This window comes from Ahaetulla prasina, chromosome 2 (genome assembly GCF_028640845.1).
Source record: "Ahaetulla prasina isolate Xishuangbanna chromosome 2, ASM2864084v1, whole genome shotgun sequence".
NCBI lineage: Eukaryota > Metazoa > Chordata > Lepidosauria > Squamata > Colubridae > Ahaetulla > Ahaetulla prasina.
In genome coordinates this window covers 56,404,497-56,421,805 of record NC_080540.1, presented here as the reverse complement: position 1 = coordinate 56,421,805, position 17,309 = coordinate 56,404,497, and the positions used below count along the sequence as shown (strand labels likewise).

General features: G+C 39.8%; 1 protein-coding gene across 2 annotated transcripts in view; it reads right to left on the bottom strand.

Moving 5' to 3' along the window:
• Nucleotides 1-290: 290 nt before the first annotated feature.
• Nucleotides 291-17,309, bottom strand: part of GRIP2 (glutamate receptor interacting protein 2) — a 181,340-nt gene continuing 164,321 nt past the window's right edge. For both annotated transcript variants that reach the window (XM_058166627.1, XM_058166628.1), the window contains exons 22-24: nucleotides 16,228-16,464; nucleotides 8,629-8,775; nucleotides 291-4,278 (exon numbers count right to left, since the gene is read on the bottom strand). In XM_058166627.1, the coding sequence (XP_058022610.1) occupies nucleotides 4,081-4,278; nucleotides 8,629-8,775; nucleotides 16,228-16,464 (582 nt within the window). In that variant the 3' untranslated portion in view covers nucleotides 291-4,080. The remainder of the gene's footprint in view (nucleotides 4,279-8,628; nucleotides 8,776-16,227; nucleotides 16,465-17,309) is intronic.

The window sequence follows — 17,309 nt, the reverse complement described above, 5'->3', positions numbered from 1 at the left end:
AAATTAGGTGTTTTTTTGGTATATGTACACAGTAAATGTTTGTATTTTGCAGTTTTATCCGTTTTGCTTTTTAGATAAATGAAATGGGTATCAATATTTTAAAGTCATTTTGCTTTTCTAAGATGAGTTTGTAATCATTGCAAATAAACAATAAAAATCTTTCATGTATAAAGTGAACAAATCATTCTTGTGGGCTTTTTTCTCTCCAAACTTTATTCAGTATTTTATGTGTTAACCTAATTTATTATGTTGTGCTGTACCTGTCTGATTTACAACAGAGGATATAGCACAGCTGGTAAGTAAATAAATAAATAGCTATTTTTAATGAACTACCTCGTACCAGCACTTGTGAAAATTGACATTGAGCAAAGAATAGAATAGAATAGAATAGAATAGAATAGAATAGAATAGAATAGAATAGAATAGAATAGAATAGAATAACAGAGTTGGAAGGAACCTTGGAGGTCTTCTAGTCCAACCCCTTGCTTCGGCAGGAAACCCTACACCATTTTAGACAAATGGTTATCCAACATTTTCTTTAAAATTTCCAGTGTTGGAGCATTCACAACTTCTGGAGGCAAGTCATTCCACTGATTAATTGTTCTCACTGTCAGGAAATTTCTCCTTAGTTCTAGGTTGCTTCTCTCCTTGATTAGTTTCCACCCATTGCTTCTTGTTCTACCCTCAGGTGCTTTGGAGAATAGTTTGACTCCCTCTTCTTTGTGGCAACCCTTGAGATATTGGAACACTGGAGTGGTGGTATTCAAATCCCGGTGCTACCAGTTTGCTATCAGTAGTGTACGAGTGCAGGGCACTTTTGGTGGATGGGTGGAGCCTCCCGCCACTGCACTATCGGTTCACCTGAACCAGGAAGAACCAGGAGCAACCCACCCCTGGAACACTGCTATTATGTCTCCCCTAGTCCTTCTTTTCATTAAACTAGACATACCCAGTTCCTGCAACCGTTCTTCATATATTTTAGCCTCCAGTCCCTAATCATCTTTGTTGCTCTTCTCTGCACTCTTTCTAGAGTCTCAACATCTTTTTTACATTGTGGCGACCAAAACTGAATACAGAATTCCAAGTGTGACCTTACCAAGGCATTATAAAATGGCATTAACACTTCACGTGATCTTGATTCTATCCCTCTGTTTATGCAACCTAGAACTGTGTTGGCTTTTTTGGCAGCTGTTGCACACTGCTGGCTCATATTTAAATGGTTGTCCACTAGGACTCCAAGAGCCCTCTCACAGCTATTGAGCAAGGTACCACATATCTGGTACCTGTGCATTTTGTTTTTCTTGCCTAAATGTAAGAAAGTGTTCACATCTGATTTTTGAATGACTGTGATTCAGAAGAGGAATTATTAATTCATTGTGCTATGTGTTCTTAAAAAAGGGCACTGCGAGAAGACATGTGATACTGTTTCAATTTCCTTGAAAGGACAAAGTCCAGGGTCATTCTTATATGGAATATTTTGACATCTTCTCCAAGGGAGATCAAAATTGTATCGGACAAAGTTAAGGGCTCTCTTTCAAGATGGACAAAGCTTGTTGGCTAGCAAACTTGAGTTCTGGTGATTTCATAAACACATTTCTATAGTTATTTGTAAATGTAAAGTCTCATAGCAAAGTAAGAATCATCACCGTGATCAAGCTGGGCACAAGAGGCACAATTTTTCTAGAATGTCAATAGCAGAATGTAGAATATGTCCAATACTGCCATCTTACAAATACTTCCTTGGAGGAAAGGCCTTATCAGTAAGACAAGATATATTACTTGTTTCATTTGTTTATATTATAAATCCTTTGGCTCTCATAAGGATCATAAAGATAGAGCTACCTTTGTGGAAACAGATGTAAACCCTACAGATCAGTCATTATGATAAGTTAACTTTCTAAAGAAAACATACATTATAATTTATTTTGCTTTATTTAATTTAAAAAAAATCTAAGGAATTGTAATACCATTTAAATACACAGATTTACAAATAGGTCCAAAACAGGACTAAAATATTCTTTGAATATTGTGCTTTCATAGATACATAAGAAAATTAGCATATAAAAATACTTTGTACAGGAATACACTCTAATATATGGATAAAAATACACATTTAATGCATTTCATTTTTATATCATTCAAAATGCATAGGAAGGGATACAAGGACCATTTTTAAAGCCTTATTAAAAGTCTTCATTAAAAACCTAATTGAAGCCACAGGGAGCTTCTGCCATTATGAGAATATTGCATATAAAACCCCCATTTTCCACACATCCATCAATATTTTTTTGTTTCTTTTATGGCACATTATCTAGAGTATGGCAGCAATGGTATGGAATATTGCATACTTTGAGAAGAGAGAATGGCTACAGCTAGAGACAGCCCAATAAGACTCATGCACATCTTGATAAGAAAGTCACAAAGAGAGAGAGCAGTGCTGTGCAATAGCAAAAAAAGATATATATGCTCACAGCTTGGGCTGGGTTCAGACCAGAAACCACCTTGGATCAATAGACTCATCTAACGGGTGTTTCTAATCTTGACAAAACCATGGTATCTCAATATGAATCAAAACAGTAGAAAATAGATATCAAAATTAAAACTATTAGAAAGGAAGAGAGGAGCCAGTTTTCCCATTCAATGAACTAAATTCCCAAGTAAAGGTCAACTCAAATAATCACAATAAAAGAGTGGTTCCAGAACCCATGAGTGGACTGACAAATCCTGTCATTTTGAAATGAAAAATCCTTTTGAAATGAAAAAATCATGGCTTCTTTTGAAATTGTTAATTGTAGGCAGATAATTGAAAGAATGTGAATATCACACACAGCAGCGCTACAAGAGGATTTGACTCAGGAGGCTGATGCAAAGTCCTGGTTTACAAAGGCTTCATGCTCACAAGTCATAGAAGGGGGGGGGGGGAAGGTAATTGTAGAAAAAACACAGGGATGCCGCTACTGATAGGTTACAACAAAGTGTCAAGCATCATCGTGGGATTAAACAAACGTACACATTGCACTGGTGCAATCCACAGAGGATGTACTTGGAGGTACAATATCAATCAAGAGACACTGTCTCATGCTACGGAGTAACCAAAGTTCCTTCCACCACCATCACCCGGATCATTAAGGGGGAGAAGACATTGATGCAAGTGACTTATGTTCAGCTGCCCACTCATAACTTTGTACAGAGGGGACATCTGGGAACAATTTTAGGGCTCTGTTTGTGCTCAAAAATAAATAGCTAGTCCAAGAGGCTTTATGTTCCTTGTGCAATGCTATACAATAAGTGCTTTCAAGAAATGGTAATGGAGAGTAAGAAACTCAGTAAGGAATTAAAGTGGACAATATTTTAAAGGTGAAACGTATTTCTGCCATCACCCAAAGAATAAATTATAAAGAATTTTGAAGGTGAAAAATATTTCTGGTATGTCCCAAAGAATAAATTATGGGGAAGGTATTTGTCAGAGCTTTATCTTCTTGATGAACAGGTTACCTTTTAAATTAAATCCAAAAGTAGAATGTGCACTTAGTGTCAAAGGAGCGCCTGATAGTGATCTGTAAGAATGTGCAGGGGAACTGGAGAAGGGGCTCAAGGAGTGTCTTAGGGATGTTTTTCACAAAAAAAGGGGAATCCATTTTAAGATTAACTTCACTTGATTAAACAAAACAAACAAAAACAGCACCATGTATCCAAGTCCTTACAGACTGGGGAAGAGCTTGTGCTCTATTACCCATGCAGTGGAAACACTCATATGATGAGTAAGGGTGTTGTTCTCCTGTGGGTGAATTATTCTGGGTGTTGCTGTCAGCAACTGGCTCCATCCCTGATAGTTCACTCCATCTCAGCTTGAACCTTCAAAGCCAAGCTGTGCTGGCTTCAAAATGTGATTGGTTGGGGGAAAGGAAACATCTCTTCACAGCAACTGACATTACGCAGATTAAGCATAAACACGAGTGCAAAAGAAAATGGAACAACAACCCAAACAAAAAACCCTCACACACCACACAACAGACACCCATTAATTCCTTTGCTCCCCCAGAACCTTGAGAAGAGCAGACCACCAAACCTAGCCGTCCTTCAGAGTGTCTGTGCGCTTGTCTTCACCTCCCCTCCAACCGACTGCTGGTCTGGAAAGCTTCTTGGCTCCTGTAGGCAAGTATTGGCAATGAAAGCCAGGGGATTTCGACTGATTACAAGGTCCAACTTATTTCCTGCCTCAGATATCAGAGGAACAGCCAGAGAGCAATCAAAGTCCCTTGTACGGATGCAATTCACCTGAAAGGATGGAAAACCCATGGTGAAATCAGAGGAAAAAGAAGGAAAATATGCAGAGACGGGGACAAAATGAAGCAACTGCTTCTTTGCAAAATAACCTTGCGGGCAGCCAAGGTAGCCTGTCACGTACAGGTAGTCCCAGATTTATGACCCCAATTGGGACAGGAGTTTCCATCGCTAAGCAAGGTGGTTGTGAAGCAAGTTGCACTCGATTTTACATTTTTTGTTTTGCCACAGTCATTAAACAAATCATTGTGATTGTTACGTGAATCACGTGGTTGTTAAGAAAATCTGGCTTCCCTCATTGACTTCGCTTGGGAAGGTCGCAAATGGTGATCGTGTGACCCTGGGACATTGGAATCATTGTAAATACATGTTGGTTGTCAAGCTCCCAAAATTCAATCGCATGACCTTGGGGATGCTGCAATGGTCATAAGTGCAAGGACTGTTATAAGTCACTTTTTTCAGCTCTATCACAGCTTTAAAAGATTGCTAAAGGTGTTAGGTTAAGGACTACCCTTATATTACCCAGCCCAAGCCAAATCATACTCTGCTGTATTTCAAAACTGAAGGAAAACACCAATTTCCTTGTGGGAGAAAATATATAAGGCTGTGAAATGTTGCATTCTGGCAGTCCCCTTAACCTCCAGACAAGAGTTCAGAGTCAAATGTGAATTCTATCACATCCCTTATCAGGCAGCCTCACTCCCAAAATATACTGGCCACATTAGCTTGTCAGCTATGAAATGCTGACCTGTACATTTGCAACCCAACAGAGAAGGGGACTATTTAAATGTTGAGCATTTTGAGCTTTTCGCCTTGGAGAGCTTTCTTTCCCTTTTACTTTCTCTATGACAGGCACCACAAAAGGCAATTCTGACATGAATAATGTGGATGATCACTAATAGTGGTGGTAACACTTTTGCAGTGCTACAGGAACAACAACCACACGCAACTCACAGCAATAACTGAAGCACAAGAGCAGGAAAACTGTACCAACGGCCTCTTTCAATATTTTAGGAGGAATGGCTGAGAAACAAATGTACTCATCCTAATAGGCTGGCATTTTATTTATTTATTTATTATTTCAACTTTTATACCGCCCTTCTCCCGAAGGACTCAGGGCGGTTTACAGCCAAGTAAAAAACAACAATACAAAAGTTAAGAACAATTTTAAAAAACTAATTTTAAATTGGCCGAAATTTTAAAAATTTGCTAAATCCCATTAAAAACTGATTAAAACTATTAAAAAACTATTAGGCTAATCCTGCTTGATAAAATAAAAGAGTCTTCAGCTCACGCCGGAAGGTTCGGAGGTCAGAGAGTTGGCGCAACGTTGGAGATAGTTCGTTCCAGAGGGTTGGGGCCCCCACAGAGAAGGCTCTCCCCCTGGGGTTTGCCAGCCGACATTGTCTGGCCGACGGCACCCTGAGGAGACCCTCTCTATGAGAGCACACTGGTCGATGGGAGGTCACCGGTGGCAGCATGCCAAAGGCCTTCCCTTTTTGGAATATCTAAGCAGGATTGGGGAAAGATCCTCTGGGCCATCATGCCAGCGGGTGGCTGCCCTTCATTAGGGTGGCCTAATATTCTTGAGGAAGATGCCCTTCTAAAAAAATGGCAGGCCTTTCAGGGCTGTGGGATTGCAGCTAGTTATGCTGTGACATCACTGCAAGGAGTGTGATTAGAGTTGGATTGGGGGGGGGGAGATGTTTCTAAAAGTGAATCTCCGTCTAAATTCTAAATTCTCTCTAAAAGTGAATTTCAAGAGCAGGCCTGGAAATTTTTCCCCCAGTATGCATGTGAGGCCCATGGGTTGCGCTCGCCAGCTATTAACATTCCATTTTGGTTCCTGAACTCCTGTGTTTGATTGTAAAGCATCAACAAAAGAGAAAAGAGTCTTGGGAGACTGAAAACCAGACTACCTTTGGCAAGAAGCAGGCCTGGGCCTAGATTCAGGGGCAACAGTGGAGTAACTATGGATATAAGGATAGGCAGATAAGACTGCAAAATGGATCTAATGGGAGAGGCTTTCCCTGTCATTAATATTTCTGAAAGGAAAATAATGGCATTTTTTGTTTCTACTAAATGTTTCATAATAAAAAATTTCTAAAGAAAACGAGGTTGACAGAACTGGCTTTTAAAGAACTAGGTCTCAGACTGAAGATCAATATACTTTCCAGTTTAAAATTTAATTCCTGGGTACTGGACAAAAGGTTTCCTATCTTCCCAGTGACTAAATAAATAATAATGGGAGATGTTTTTCCCCTGCAGGTAGGGAAAAGATGTCAGAGAAAGGAGAGAGGCTAACTGGCCTCCTTCATCTTGTCTAGAAAAGTTTTGAATCAGGGTAGTCCTCGATTTACAACAGCTCATTTAGTGCCCATTCAAAGATACAATAGCACATAAGTGACTTATGACTGTTTTCACACTTACGACCAATGCAGCATCCCCATGGTCACGTGATCCCCTTTTGCAGTGGGAAAACCGGATTCACTTAACTACCAGGTTACTAGAGCCATGGTAGCACAGTGGTTAGAGTGCAGTATTTCAGGCTAACTCTGCCGACTGCCAGCAGTTTGATTCTCACCAGCTCAAGATTGACTCAGACTTTTATCCTTCCATGGTCAGTAAAATGAGGACCCAGATTGTTAGGGGCAATATGATGATTCTGCAACCAGGGATGGGCTTCAAAAATTTTAGCAAGGGTTTCTCTGCCTGGTTGCTTGGTGGGCGTGGCCATGGTGGGCGTGACCTAGTCGGCTTCCTGCAGCATGGTGGGGGGTTTGCCCTCCCCGGCCTCTGGAAGCTTTCTCTGAGCCTCCAGGAAGGTGAAAACGTCCTGCCCAGGGTCCGAAGGCCCTCTGGAGGCTGGAAATGGACCCATTTCCGGTCCGTTTCTGGCCTTCCTGAACTGCTGGTAGGCCTGTTTTTCACCCTCCCTGAACCTCCATGCGCATCCTGCACTTACCTGCATCCAAAATGGGACTCCTGGGAGGGGAGGGGAGGGGAGGGGAGGGGCAGGGTGGGTGGGTCCAGCCAGGAGTGGGATTTGGGGGTTCTCCAAACTGCACAGAATCTTAGCTAGAGGTTCTCCCGAACCCCTGCGAACCTCCAGCAGCCCACCCCTGTCTGTAGCCCACTTAGAGAGTGGTGTATAAATCTAAGTGCTATTGCTATTAACAACTGCAATGATTCGTTTAACAACTGTGGCAAGAAAGGTCATAAAATGGGGCAAAACCCACTTAACAATTGTCTCAGCAACATAAATTTTGGGTTCAATTGTGATCATAAGTCGAGGACTACCAGTAACTCATTTCTGAGACAATCAAGAAGTGTAGAAAAGCAAGCTGGCTGCTCCCTTTATATGTTTTCCCCTTCTTGCTGGTTTAAAAACAAATTCCTTCCTGTGATAAACAACCAGGTGAGGGAAAACTTTTCTTTGGGGCTAAGGCAGAGGGGAAAAGAAATTAGCTACAATCATGACCTTGTTTCGCTACTCCCTTCACCAGCTGTTTTTTAATTTCTTCTGTGCCCAAGGGAAAGCCATCTGTCCTTCCAACCTTCCATCCCCCAGACAAATCACAGAGATTTGTTGCTTTTTAACATGAATTTTGTTTTAATTGGAATGTTTTTATTGCCTACTGCCATTTCCGTTTGCTTTTATGGTTGCTTGTTTATCTAATTGCCTTTATTGAAGATTGCTTGTTCTTTCTTTTTGTTTATTGCACTGGGCTCCTTTGGGAGGAATGATGGAGAAGACAATGACGAGCAAAAAAGTAATTAAAAATAACTAAGTGGTTTTTCTCAGCATGATGATGGGATGGTGGAGAAGGGACAGAATTATGGACCAAAAATTGAGCTGAATGCTAGTGTTCTAGAATTGAAGGCCAGATTTGTCCCCAAAGGTGCTTTTTCAGAAGGCAACTGGAGTGGATGTTCTTTTTTTTCTTTTGAAGTCATTTTGCTTCTGATCCAAGAAGCTTCTTCAACTCTGAAGAAGCTGAAGATGTTCTTGGATGAGAAGTAAAATGTCTTCAAAACAAAAAAAAACAGGAAAGTCCAGTTGCCTCCGGAAAAAGCACCTTTGGAACAACCATGATCTGGATGACTGAGAATCTCTACAGAAGGCCAGATTTAAGAACACAGACATAATTTTAAATAAGTGACACAAACACAGCTGCCTTACTGTGGGTGAAATTAAACAATGTGAAGAAAGAGGGAAGGTAAGCATGTTTCAGGTGGGATATCTCAATAATCACAGGTAGTCAATGACTTTTAGATGAGCATACCCATCTAACAACTCTTTAAGAAATCATTTTTCTTCCCCCATCCCTTGTGATTGATTACCTGGAGGACTCTGTCGTAAGGCTTGAGTCCACACTGGTCAGCTGGCCCACCTGGACGGATCATATTCACATAGACACCCTTTTCTAGCAAGCCGTCAGAGACACTGAACCCAAAGTCTTCAGTTTCAGGATCCTTGTAAATTGTCATCTATAGGAAAAGGCAACTTTAATTGGGATGATGGTAAAAATGACGCTGGGTGTACAAAATGGAGATTAGACAAGAGGGAGAGGGACATTATAAAATATCCAACTTCGTTGTCCCAAAGGTGCTTTTTCAAAAGGCAATTGGACTTTGTTTTTCTTTGAAGATGTTTCACCTTTTGTCCAAGAAGCTTCTTCAGTTCTCATAAGTGTCTTCAGTTTTTAAAAAAGGAAAAACAAAGTCCAGTTGCCTTTTGCAAAAACACCTAAGGGACAATCACAACCTGGATGACTGAGAATCTCTGTAGACATTCAACAACATGGGCAACATGCAGTGTCCATAGTACCACTCTAGCTTATTTTTCAAACTTTGAAGACTTGAATTCAAAACCTTACTCCATGGGATAACTTACTCTTTCTCAAAATGAATCAGCTTATTAAAAAAAATAGAGGTGCGAGATGCCTTACCAAGGTTTGCTGCTTTCTTTTCCTTCAAAGGAAATCAGACTATGGGTAAATAAGGCCTGTAAACTTGCTATATTGCAGGAGCATTTTTAATTTTTAATTGAATCACCCATAGATTTGACCATGAACTCAGATAATACAACTTTTATCCCACTCCAGAAATGTGACACTGCTTTATTTAGAACAATCATGAAGCTAATAGAAACCATGTTTCCTTGATGGATAGAAGACACTTATGTGCAGGAACCTCAGTCATCTACATGTCAATAAAAATAATAAAGGTATATAAAAGTAATATAAACTCCTGTATTTACTTAGCTTGAGCATTTCACAACTACTCAGTATTATCCTTGAAAGCTTTGCTGACTAGGCATTCAGCCATACAACCCCATCCGCTTATTGCAGGTATTTCAAAACTGCATCATGCAGTAACTACACAAGTCAGTCTGAAAGATGCAAAGTCTGCGATTGGCTTTGGGTCATTAAGAGTGCATCATCTTTGACTCTTTTATCACTAATTATCCTCAATGCTGAGGTCTCCAATATGCTCTGGACACCAATCATTTCCTTATCCACTCACCTTTTAACATTCGTTAGATCCCTTATTTATTTTTGTTAATGGGAGGTTGATATATTTCAAAACAAAGTATTAGTATCATAATTATTCTAAGAATTCCTTTGGTTCCATATGCGTTCAGATTTATTCTTTTAAAAGAAGGTGGTTGTTCACCACAACCCAGTGCGTTACAGTATTTGTGCTGCGTTTTATCTCAAAAGACAAATTGAGCTGGAAAAAAGCAGAAGACACCTCTGAGGGGGGGAGAAAGATAAGAGTTGGAGTAAAGAACATCCTCACCAGTTCGTCTTATTTGGTAAATGGCTCCCAATGTGAGAGCCATGTTAATGGTCAAGCTACTTAGGGACAGGCCTTCTGGTGTGTTCCAAATTCCAAAAGTGCTCTTTGTTCCTTAAAAACTGAAAAGTGGACAATCCTTTGGTGTCAAAATTGGTATCATTAGCTATGCCGTGTTCAAGTTTCAAGAATGGGGAAGGAACCTTGATAAGATACCATCAGATGATCTTTCTCTGTGCATTGGAATGGCCTGTCCTCTTCATATGATCCCCTTTTACCAGCCACAATGTACCCCCAAGTGATACATATCGGGAATTTCAGCCCAAAAACAATTCATCCCAAAGTTAAAAAGAGCATTTGGCTATGGAAAAAATAAAGAAGCAATCAGAAATTTAGATACAACGACAGGCTTCCGGTTTGGCAACGTAGGTGATGGCGGTGATCTTTACGATCACCAACCTCTGGATTATGTGGAATCGCTAGGACAGCTTAAATCTGCTGCCCAGCGGTTCGGAAAACCCCCTCTTCGGGAGAAGGAGAAGGGGTGAGCTGAGGGCAGAGGTTGAATTTCCCTAAAGCCCCTGAGAAAAAAGGGGTTTGAAGGGTTAAGTTCCCTCCAGTAACCCGAAGTGCTCCAGATCCGAGGATTCTTCTGCTTTGGCGGAACCAATCACCACGACCAAACGCCGAGATTTATTTTGGACAATAAAGGATTATACCGGACAGAACGAAAGTGGGAGAACTTTAAGCAAGTAGCCAAGCCGATTCCCCGATACTTTGTAACAAGCTTGAAAACAGCAAGAAAATGGAGGCGAATTGTTAACAAGTTAACGAGTGGAAAGCGAAAGTGATACTTTCAGCGTGTGCCTCTGCAGTTGGTAATTTGCATGTTACTTGCTGCTTTAACTCTTTGCTGCCTGCTGATAGAATCTAGGGAGATTTTTTAAATACTGCTTTAAAAGACTGTGTTTCTCAGAAGTTAAGAAGATTTAAAGTGAATATTAAGTTGGAAATAAATAAATAAATAATTTTATAGAAGATGGCAGCCAAACAATTAAAGTCTACTGTAACAAAGAGCTCTGGAACTTTATCAGCTGTTGCCTCCAGCTCATACAGAAGAGACTAGAACATTGAATTTAGAGGCGTTACAAGAGAACTTAAAAGGCTTTATAGAAGAAAAATTTAAAGTAATAACTGATGAGATGTCTGAAATGAAAGAGCAGATATCAGAAATTCAAGTGGGAAATAAAGAAGTTAAAGAAGGATTTGTAATGGCAGTACGAAGTTTGGCAACGAATGTGATTTTATTGGAAGAGGAGGTTGAAGAAATTAAGCAACATAATTTAAAATTAGAAAATAAAATGGATGAATTTCAAAGTAAAATGGAAAAACACAGGATGAAATAGTTTTGATACAATATAGAAATATGGAATTTGCTCTTAGAATTCGAGGTTTGAAAGAAAATAAGGAAGAGAATTTAAGGGAAATTTTTTCTGAAGTATTTGCTGAGATATTAGCAGCTCGTCCAGCAGATGTGGCTTATCAAATTGATAAAATAAAAGCAAAGATGGGGAATTAGGATAACTGTTCTTAATAATAAAATACCACAAATTGCTTGTTATACAGAGTATGGTTAGTTTTAGTTTTGAGAAGTAAGACAAAAAAGCAAGTAAGAAAGGGAATCCAGTTTAAACAGATTGCCTCAGCTTGCTCTCAAATGAACCCTAGACTATGTAAATAGAGCGCTTGCTTTTTAACTAAATCTTGAAGTATTTCCAGTAACCAAAAGTCTTGTGGGAAAGGCTGGCGCCAGGATAAATATTCCCATGCAAGAGGCTAATGGTTTACATGTCATTAGATATCTCTGATAACCACATAATTTGTATTTTGAGCCTTCAGTTTTTTAGAATGATAAACACCAGAAAAGGAAAACAAAGTCCAGTTGCCTTTTGAAAAAGGACCTTTGGGACAACCATGACCTGGATGATTGAGAACCTCCACAGACATTTAAACATTCTTATGCCAGGCATGTGGGGAACTCCATTCTTTTGATACTAGGGGCACCTAAAAGCTGCTTCTCTTCTCACTGGAGACTGCCTTATACTTGGTCAGTAATGACTTTTTATGGTTTTACACAGCATCTCTGGAGATGGAGGATTAACCTTAAGCACTTATCATTGAGCTGTTATCTAAGTCTGCCATTTGTCAGAAATGGTGTAAGGTCTCCTGCTTGAGTGGGGGTTGGACTAGATGACCTATAAGGCAGTGGTGAAATCTAATTTTTTCCTACCAATTCTGTGGGCATGGCTATGTGACTGGGGATCAAAAGACAGAAACCCACTAACAATGTCCTGCTGGAGAAGGTTTGGACTAGATGACCTATAAGGCAGTGGTGAAATCTAATTTTTTCCTACCAATTCTGTGGGCATGGCTATGTGACTGGGGATCAAAAGACAGAAACCCACTAACAATGTCCTGCTGGAGAAGGTTTGGACTAGATGACCTATAAGGCAGTGGTGAAATCTAATTTTTTCCTACCAATTCTGTGGGCATGGCTATGTGACTGGGGATCAAAGACAGAAACCCACTAACAATGTCCTGCTGGAGAAGGTTTGGAAAGTAAAAGAAGGTAGAAGAGGGAAGAGTGTTAAAAAGGGTGGTGGTGACTGGGCAAGCCCGACTAATTGTATATAACTGTACATTGGATGAATTATTTGATATGATTGTAAAATAAAACTTTTATATATATATCATCAATTACCTTTCTAAATATATTGAGGAAATGATGTAAATGTACTTTGTAGCAGTTTTTGCAGAGCATTTGAAAAAGTAATCCATTACATTTTTATTAGCAAACTAGCTAAGTGTGGGTTAGATGGACTGGACAGTGGCTTTTAAGTATATGGTGATTAACTTTTGACACTTGACTCAAAAATTCATTAAGTGTTCCTCATCAAATTGATGTCAAATGGGATTCATTCCTAGGCCTTGTACTATGTAGGGAGGTAGGTGGGTGTGAATATGAATTTTATTTTATTGTATTTTATTTCATTTTTTCTGAATGGATTGTTGAAGAGATAGAGGGGATGCTTAAGGAATGCTTATTATCAAATTACCAAATGACACCAAATTGGTAGGATAGCTAATATCTTAGAAGATAGGAAAAAGCACAAGAGCAAACTTGATGCTAGAGAAGAAGCTAAAACTAACAGAATGAAATTAGAGAAAAAATGCAGCATTCATTACTCTAAAGAGAAATCAAATGCATAAGTAATAGGATGGAGAATATCTAGCTTGATAACAACTCATTAATAAAATATCGGAATAATGGTTGATTGAAAATGGAATAAATAGCAGCAGTGTGATGTGGCTGACAAGAAGAGAAATTCAATTTTTAACGTTACAGAAGTTCAATTTTCAATTTGTGAGAATTGCTCCACTTTTTCTTCCTTTAGTTCAATCTAACCTCCAACAATGTCTTCTCCTGGGCCCAGCTTTTAAGAAGGATTCAGAGAAACTGTTAGTTTATAGAAGGTCAGTGAAGATGATCAGAGGGCTAAGAATAACATTCTTTGAAGAAAGAGTGAAGGAATTGGGGAATGTTTATCCAACTAGGAGAAATATGATAGTATTTAAAGATCTGAAAGAAGAACACAACAAAATTGAGACTTGGATAATAGATCCAAGCTATAGGAAGATAATATCTAACAGAATATTAGGGGTAAAAATAGTAACAATGTGATGGTAGAATTAAAAACCCAGTGGCCCCCTATCCACTTAATGTTTGTAAGTGGAGGTTGAGCAGCCTCTTGTTGTGGATGCTTTGAGTTGAGCAAGGAGCTTTGACTCAAGGACCTAACTGGACACTTTTAACTTGATGATCCTAAACAAAATGCCAGAATTAGTCTCCACATTTACTGTAAATAAAACCACCCATATTTTATTGAATTTCTTAATTTCTCAATACAATATCATGACTCCTGCTGGGTTTTTACCCTGAGAAAAACAAACGGAGAACCAAGAGGTCTGTAAAAGTGGTATAAGGCAAATTTCATATCTTGGAAGGCCCATCGAGACATATTCACTGAGGTAATAAAATAAAAGCAAAGATGGGGGAATTAGGATAACTGTTCTTAATAATAAAATACCACAAATTGCTTGTTATACAGAGTATGGTTAGTTTTAGTTTTGAGAAGTAAGACAAAAAAGCAAGTAAGAAAGGGAATCCAGTTTAAACAGATTGCCTCAGCTTGCTCTCAAATGAACCCTAGACTATGTAAATAGAGCGCTTGCTTTTTAACTAAATCTTGAAGTATTTCCAGTAACCAAAAGTCTTGTGGGAAAGGCTGGCGCCAGGATAAATATTCCCATGCAAGAGGCTAATGGTTTACATGTCATTAGATATCTCTGATAACCACATAATTTGTATTTTGAGCCTTCAGTTTTTTAGAATGATAAACACCAGAAAAGGAAAACATCGTTGTGGGTCCAGTATAGGAATCTTTCCCCAGTCTCTGGCTGCCAGCAATAAAATGATATTTGGACAGTTATGAAAAACATAGTAGACATTCTTTCGTCTCATTCCCTTGCTTTTTCAAAAGGCAACTGGACTTTGTTTTTCCTTTAAGATGTTTCGCTTCTCACCCAAAAAGCTTCTTCAGTTCTGTCTGAATGGTGGAGAATGGAAGGATTTATATTCCTTGCAGTCATCTAGTCATTAGCACTCTATCTGAGAGAAGAAACGAAGAAGCTTTTTGGATGAGAAGCGAAACGTCTTCAAGGAAAAACAAAGTCCAGTTGCCTTTTGAAAAAGGACCTTTGGGACAACCATGACCCGGATGATTGAGAACCTCCACAGACATTTAAACATTCTTATGCCAGGCATGTGGGGAACTCCATTCTTTTGATACTAGGGGCACCTAAAAGCTGCTTCTCTTCTCACTGGAGACTGCCTTATACTTGGTCAGTAATGACTTTTTATGGTTTTACACAGCATCTCTGGAGATGGAGGGATTAACCTTAAGCACTTATCATTGAGCTGTTATCTAAGTCTGCCATTTGTCAGAAATGGTGTAAGGTCTCCTGCTTGAGTGGGGGGTTGGACTAGATGACCTATAAGGCAGTGGTGAAATCTAATTTTTTTTCCTACCAATTCTGTGGGCATGGCTTGGTGGGCATGGCTTGGTGGTGGGGTCATGTGACTGGGTGGGCATGGCTATGTGACTGGGGGATCAAAAGACAGAAACCCACTAACAATGTCCTGCTGGAGAAGGTTTGGACTAGATGACCTCCAGGTCCCTTCCAGCCCTGGATTATCTTCTGAAGCTGCATCTAGTGCCAGGTTTGTAGTCCTTCCTTCCTTCCTTCCTTCCTTCCTTCCTTCCTTCCTTCCTTCCTTCCTTCCTTCCTTCCTTCCTTCCTTCCCTCCTTCCTTCCTTCCTTCCTTCCTTCCTTCCTTCCTTCCTTCCTTCCTTCCTTCCTTCCTTCCTTCCTTCCTTCCTTCACCCCTCTCTCTTTTTCTCTCTCTCTCGAATCCCCCACCCTCCATTTTTTGCCTACACCCCCCATTTTTTTGCTTAGCAGGCTTCAGCTTTTTTACCTTTAAAAAAGTCTCACTGGGATCGTCACAGCCTTGATTTAACTCTTTAAAAGCCTTTTTGTACAACCTCTTCAGCCGAAGAGGTTGTTAAGAAAATGCTTTTAAAAGTTAAAAAAAAAGGCTCTGATGATCGCATGGTCAGCTGGGCATGGGGGGGTGCAGGGATTTTTGCTACCGGTTCTCCGAACCACCCGCCGCCATTGCTACCGGATCGACTGATTTGGTCCGAACTGGGAGCATTTCACCCCTGCTCTAAGGTCCCTTCCAACTCTTTTAATCTAAGTCAGCATTGTTCTAAGGAATTAAGAGGAGAGGCTGAATCCTCATAGGAGGACACTTGATGCTATGGGTTCAATGCTCCACTTCCTACTATTTGGTGCTCAAACACAGTGAAGAAGTCAGTGAAGCAACCACTGTATTTTCTTTAACTGTTTTTTTTAAAGCAAAATAAAATACAAGGGTCATGAGAGATTATCCCACAGATGCCAAACTTACTATGAAACCATTATTCAGCATGCACGTATGCAAGCAAGCACACACACCTTATGCAGCTCAAGAGGAGTCGGAGACATGATTTCTTGAATCTCATCCTTTATTGTCTTTATCTCCAAATTCTTGTCATTTTTAGTAGGGGTCACATTGTTGTTGTCCTCCACTTCACCTGAGCTCTTAGGGTTGCTTTTCTTTGCTGGGCTCAGTCCTGACTGGTTCACAGAGTTCCTGGGCAGTTTGCCCCCATCAAGGCTCAGATTATGTACACTGCCAGCCATGATGGATGCCTATAGGGGACAAAAACAAACGAAGAAAAACACTAGAATGGGAACAGCCATTGCAAGAAAAACAGTAAACAGCCCAATCAAAGAATCTCTAAAACTGCCCCCCCCACTCCCACACACACAGACAAGACACCAGAATATAAACTGACAGCAAACAACACTCCTTACTAACACTGATGATGTTACCTAGTTAGGGTAATGAAACATCTGCAAGAAAACAAGCAAGCTCAGAGAGCACCAAGGACCTCTCATTTCAACCCTGAGCTACAAATATTCTCCTTTATTGGCATTGCAAGAAAAAAGGGAGTCTTCTGAATTTCATGTTGATATGAAAATGAAAACTTTCAGAACTGCAGATGTTAAATTCTGTCTTTCTCCAACAAATACCCAGAGCTCTGCTAAGGTAATCTCACACTTTGCCAACAGTTACATATACCTATCATTTTCTCCTTCAAGAGAGGGAAGTAAACACTGGCAAACAAAGATATTCCGAGACATTGTATGACACAATGATCAATACGCTTCAGATGTGTTTGCTACTGAATGGCAATTTCTATCTAAGCTTTGTCATGTATCTGCGGGCTTCTGTGGTTATGAGAAATGTCCACTGGGACACACATCCGGCAGAGTATTTGAAGACACAGAGTGTTGTTGCAGCGTTCCAAGTTATTTTGCCTTGTGTGTAAAGTAGCTGTCCTTGGACTTAGAAAGTTGAAAAAGGATAGCAAATCCAGATTTTGCCTGAGCAATGTTATGAAAGGCATATCAAGCAGCTTGATTACCAAACTTATAAAAAGTTATTCTGAATTTTGTGGTATATAATCTATGTTCTACAACCTATCTGACAG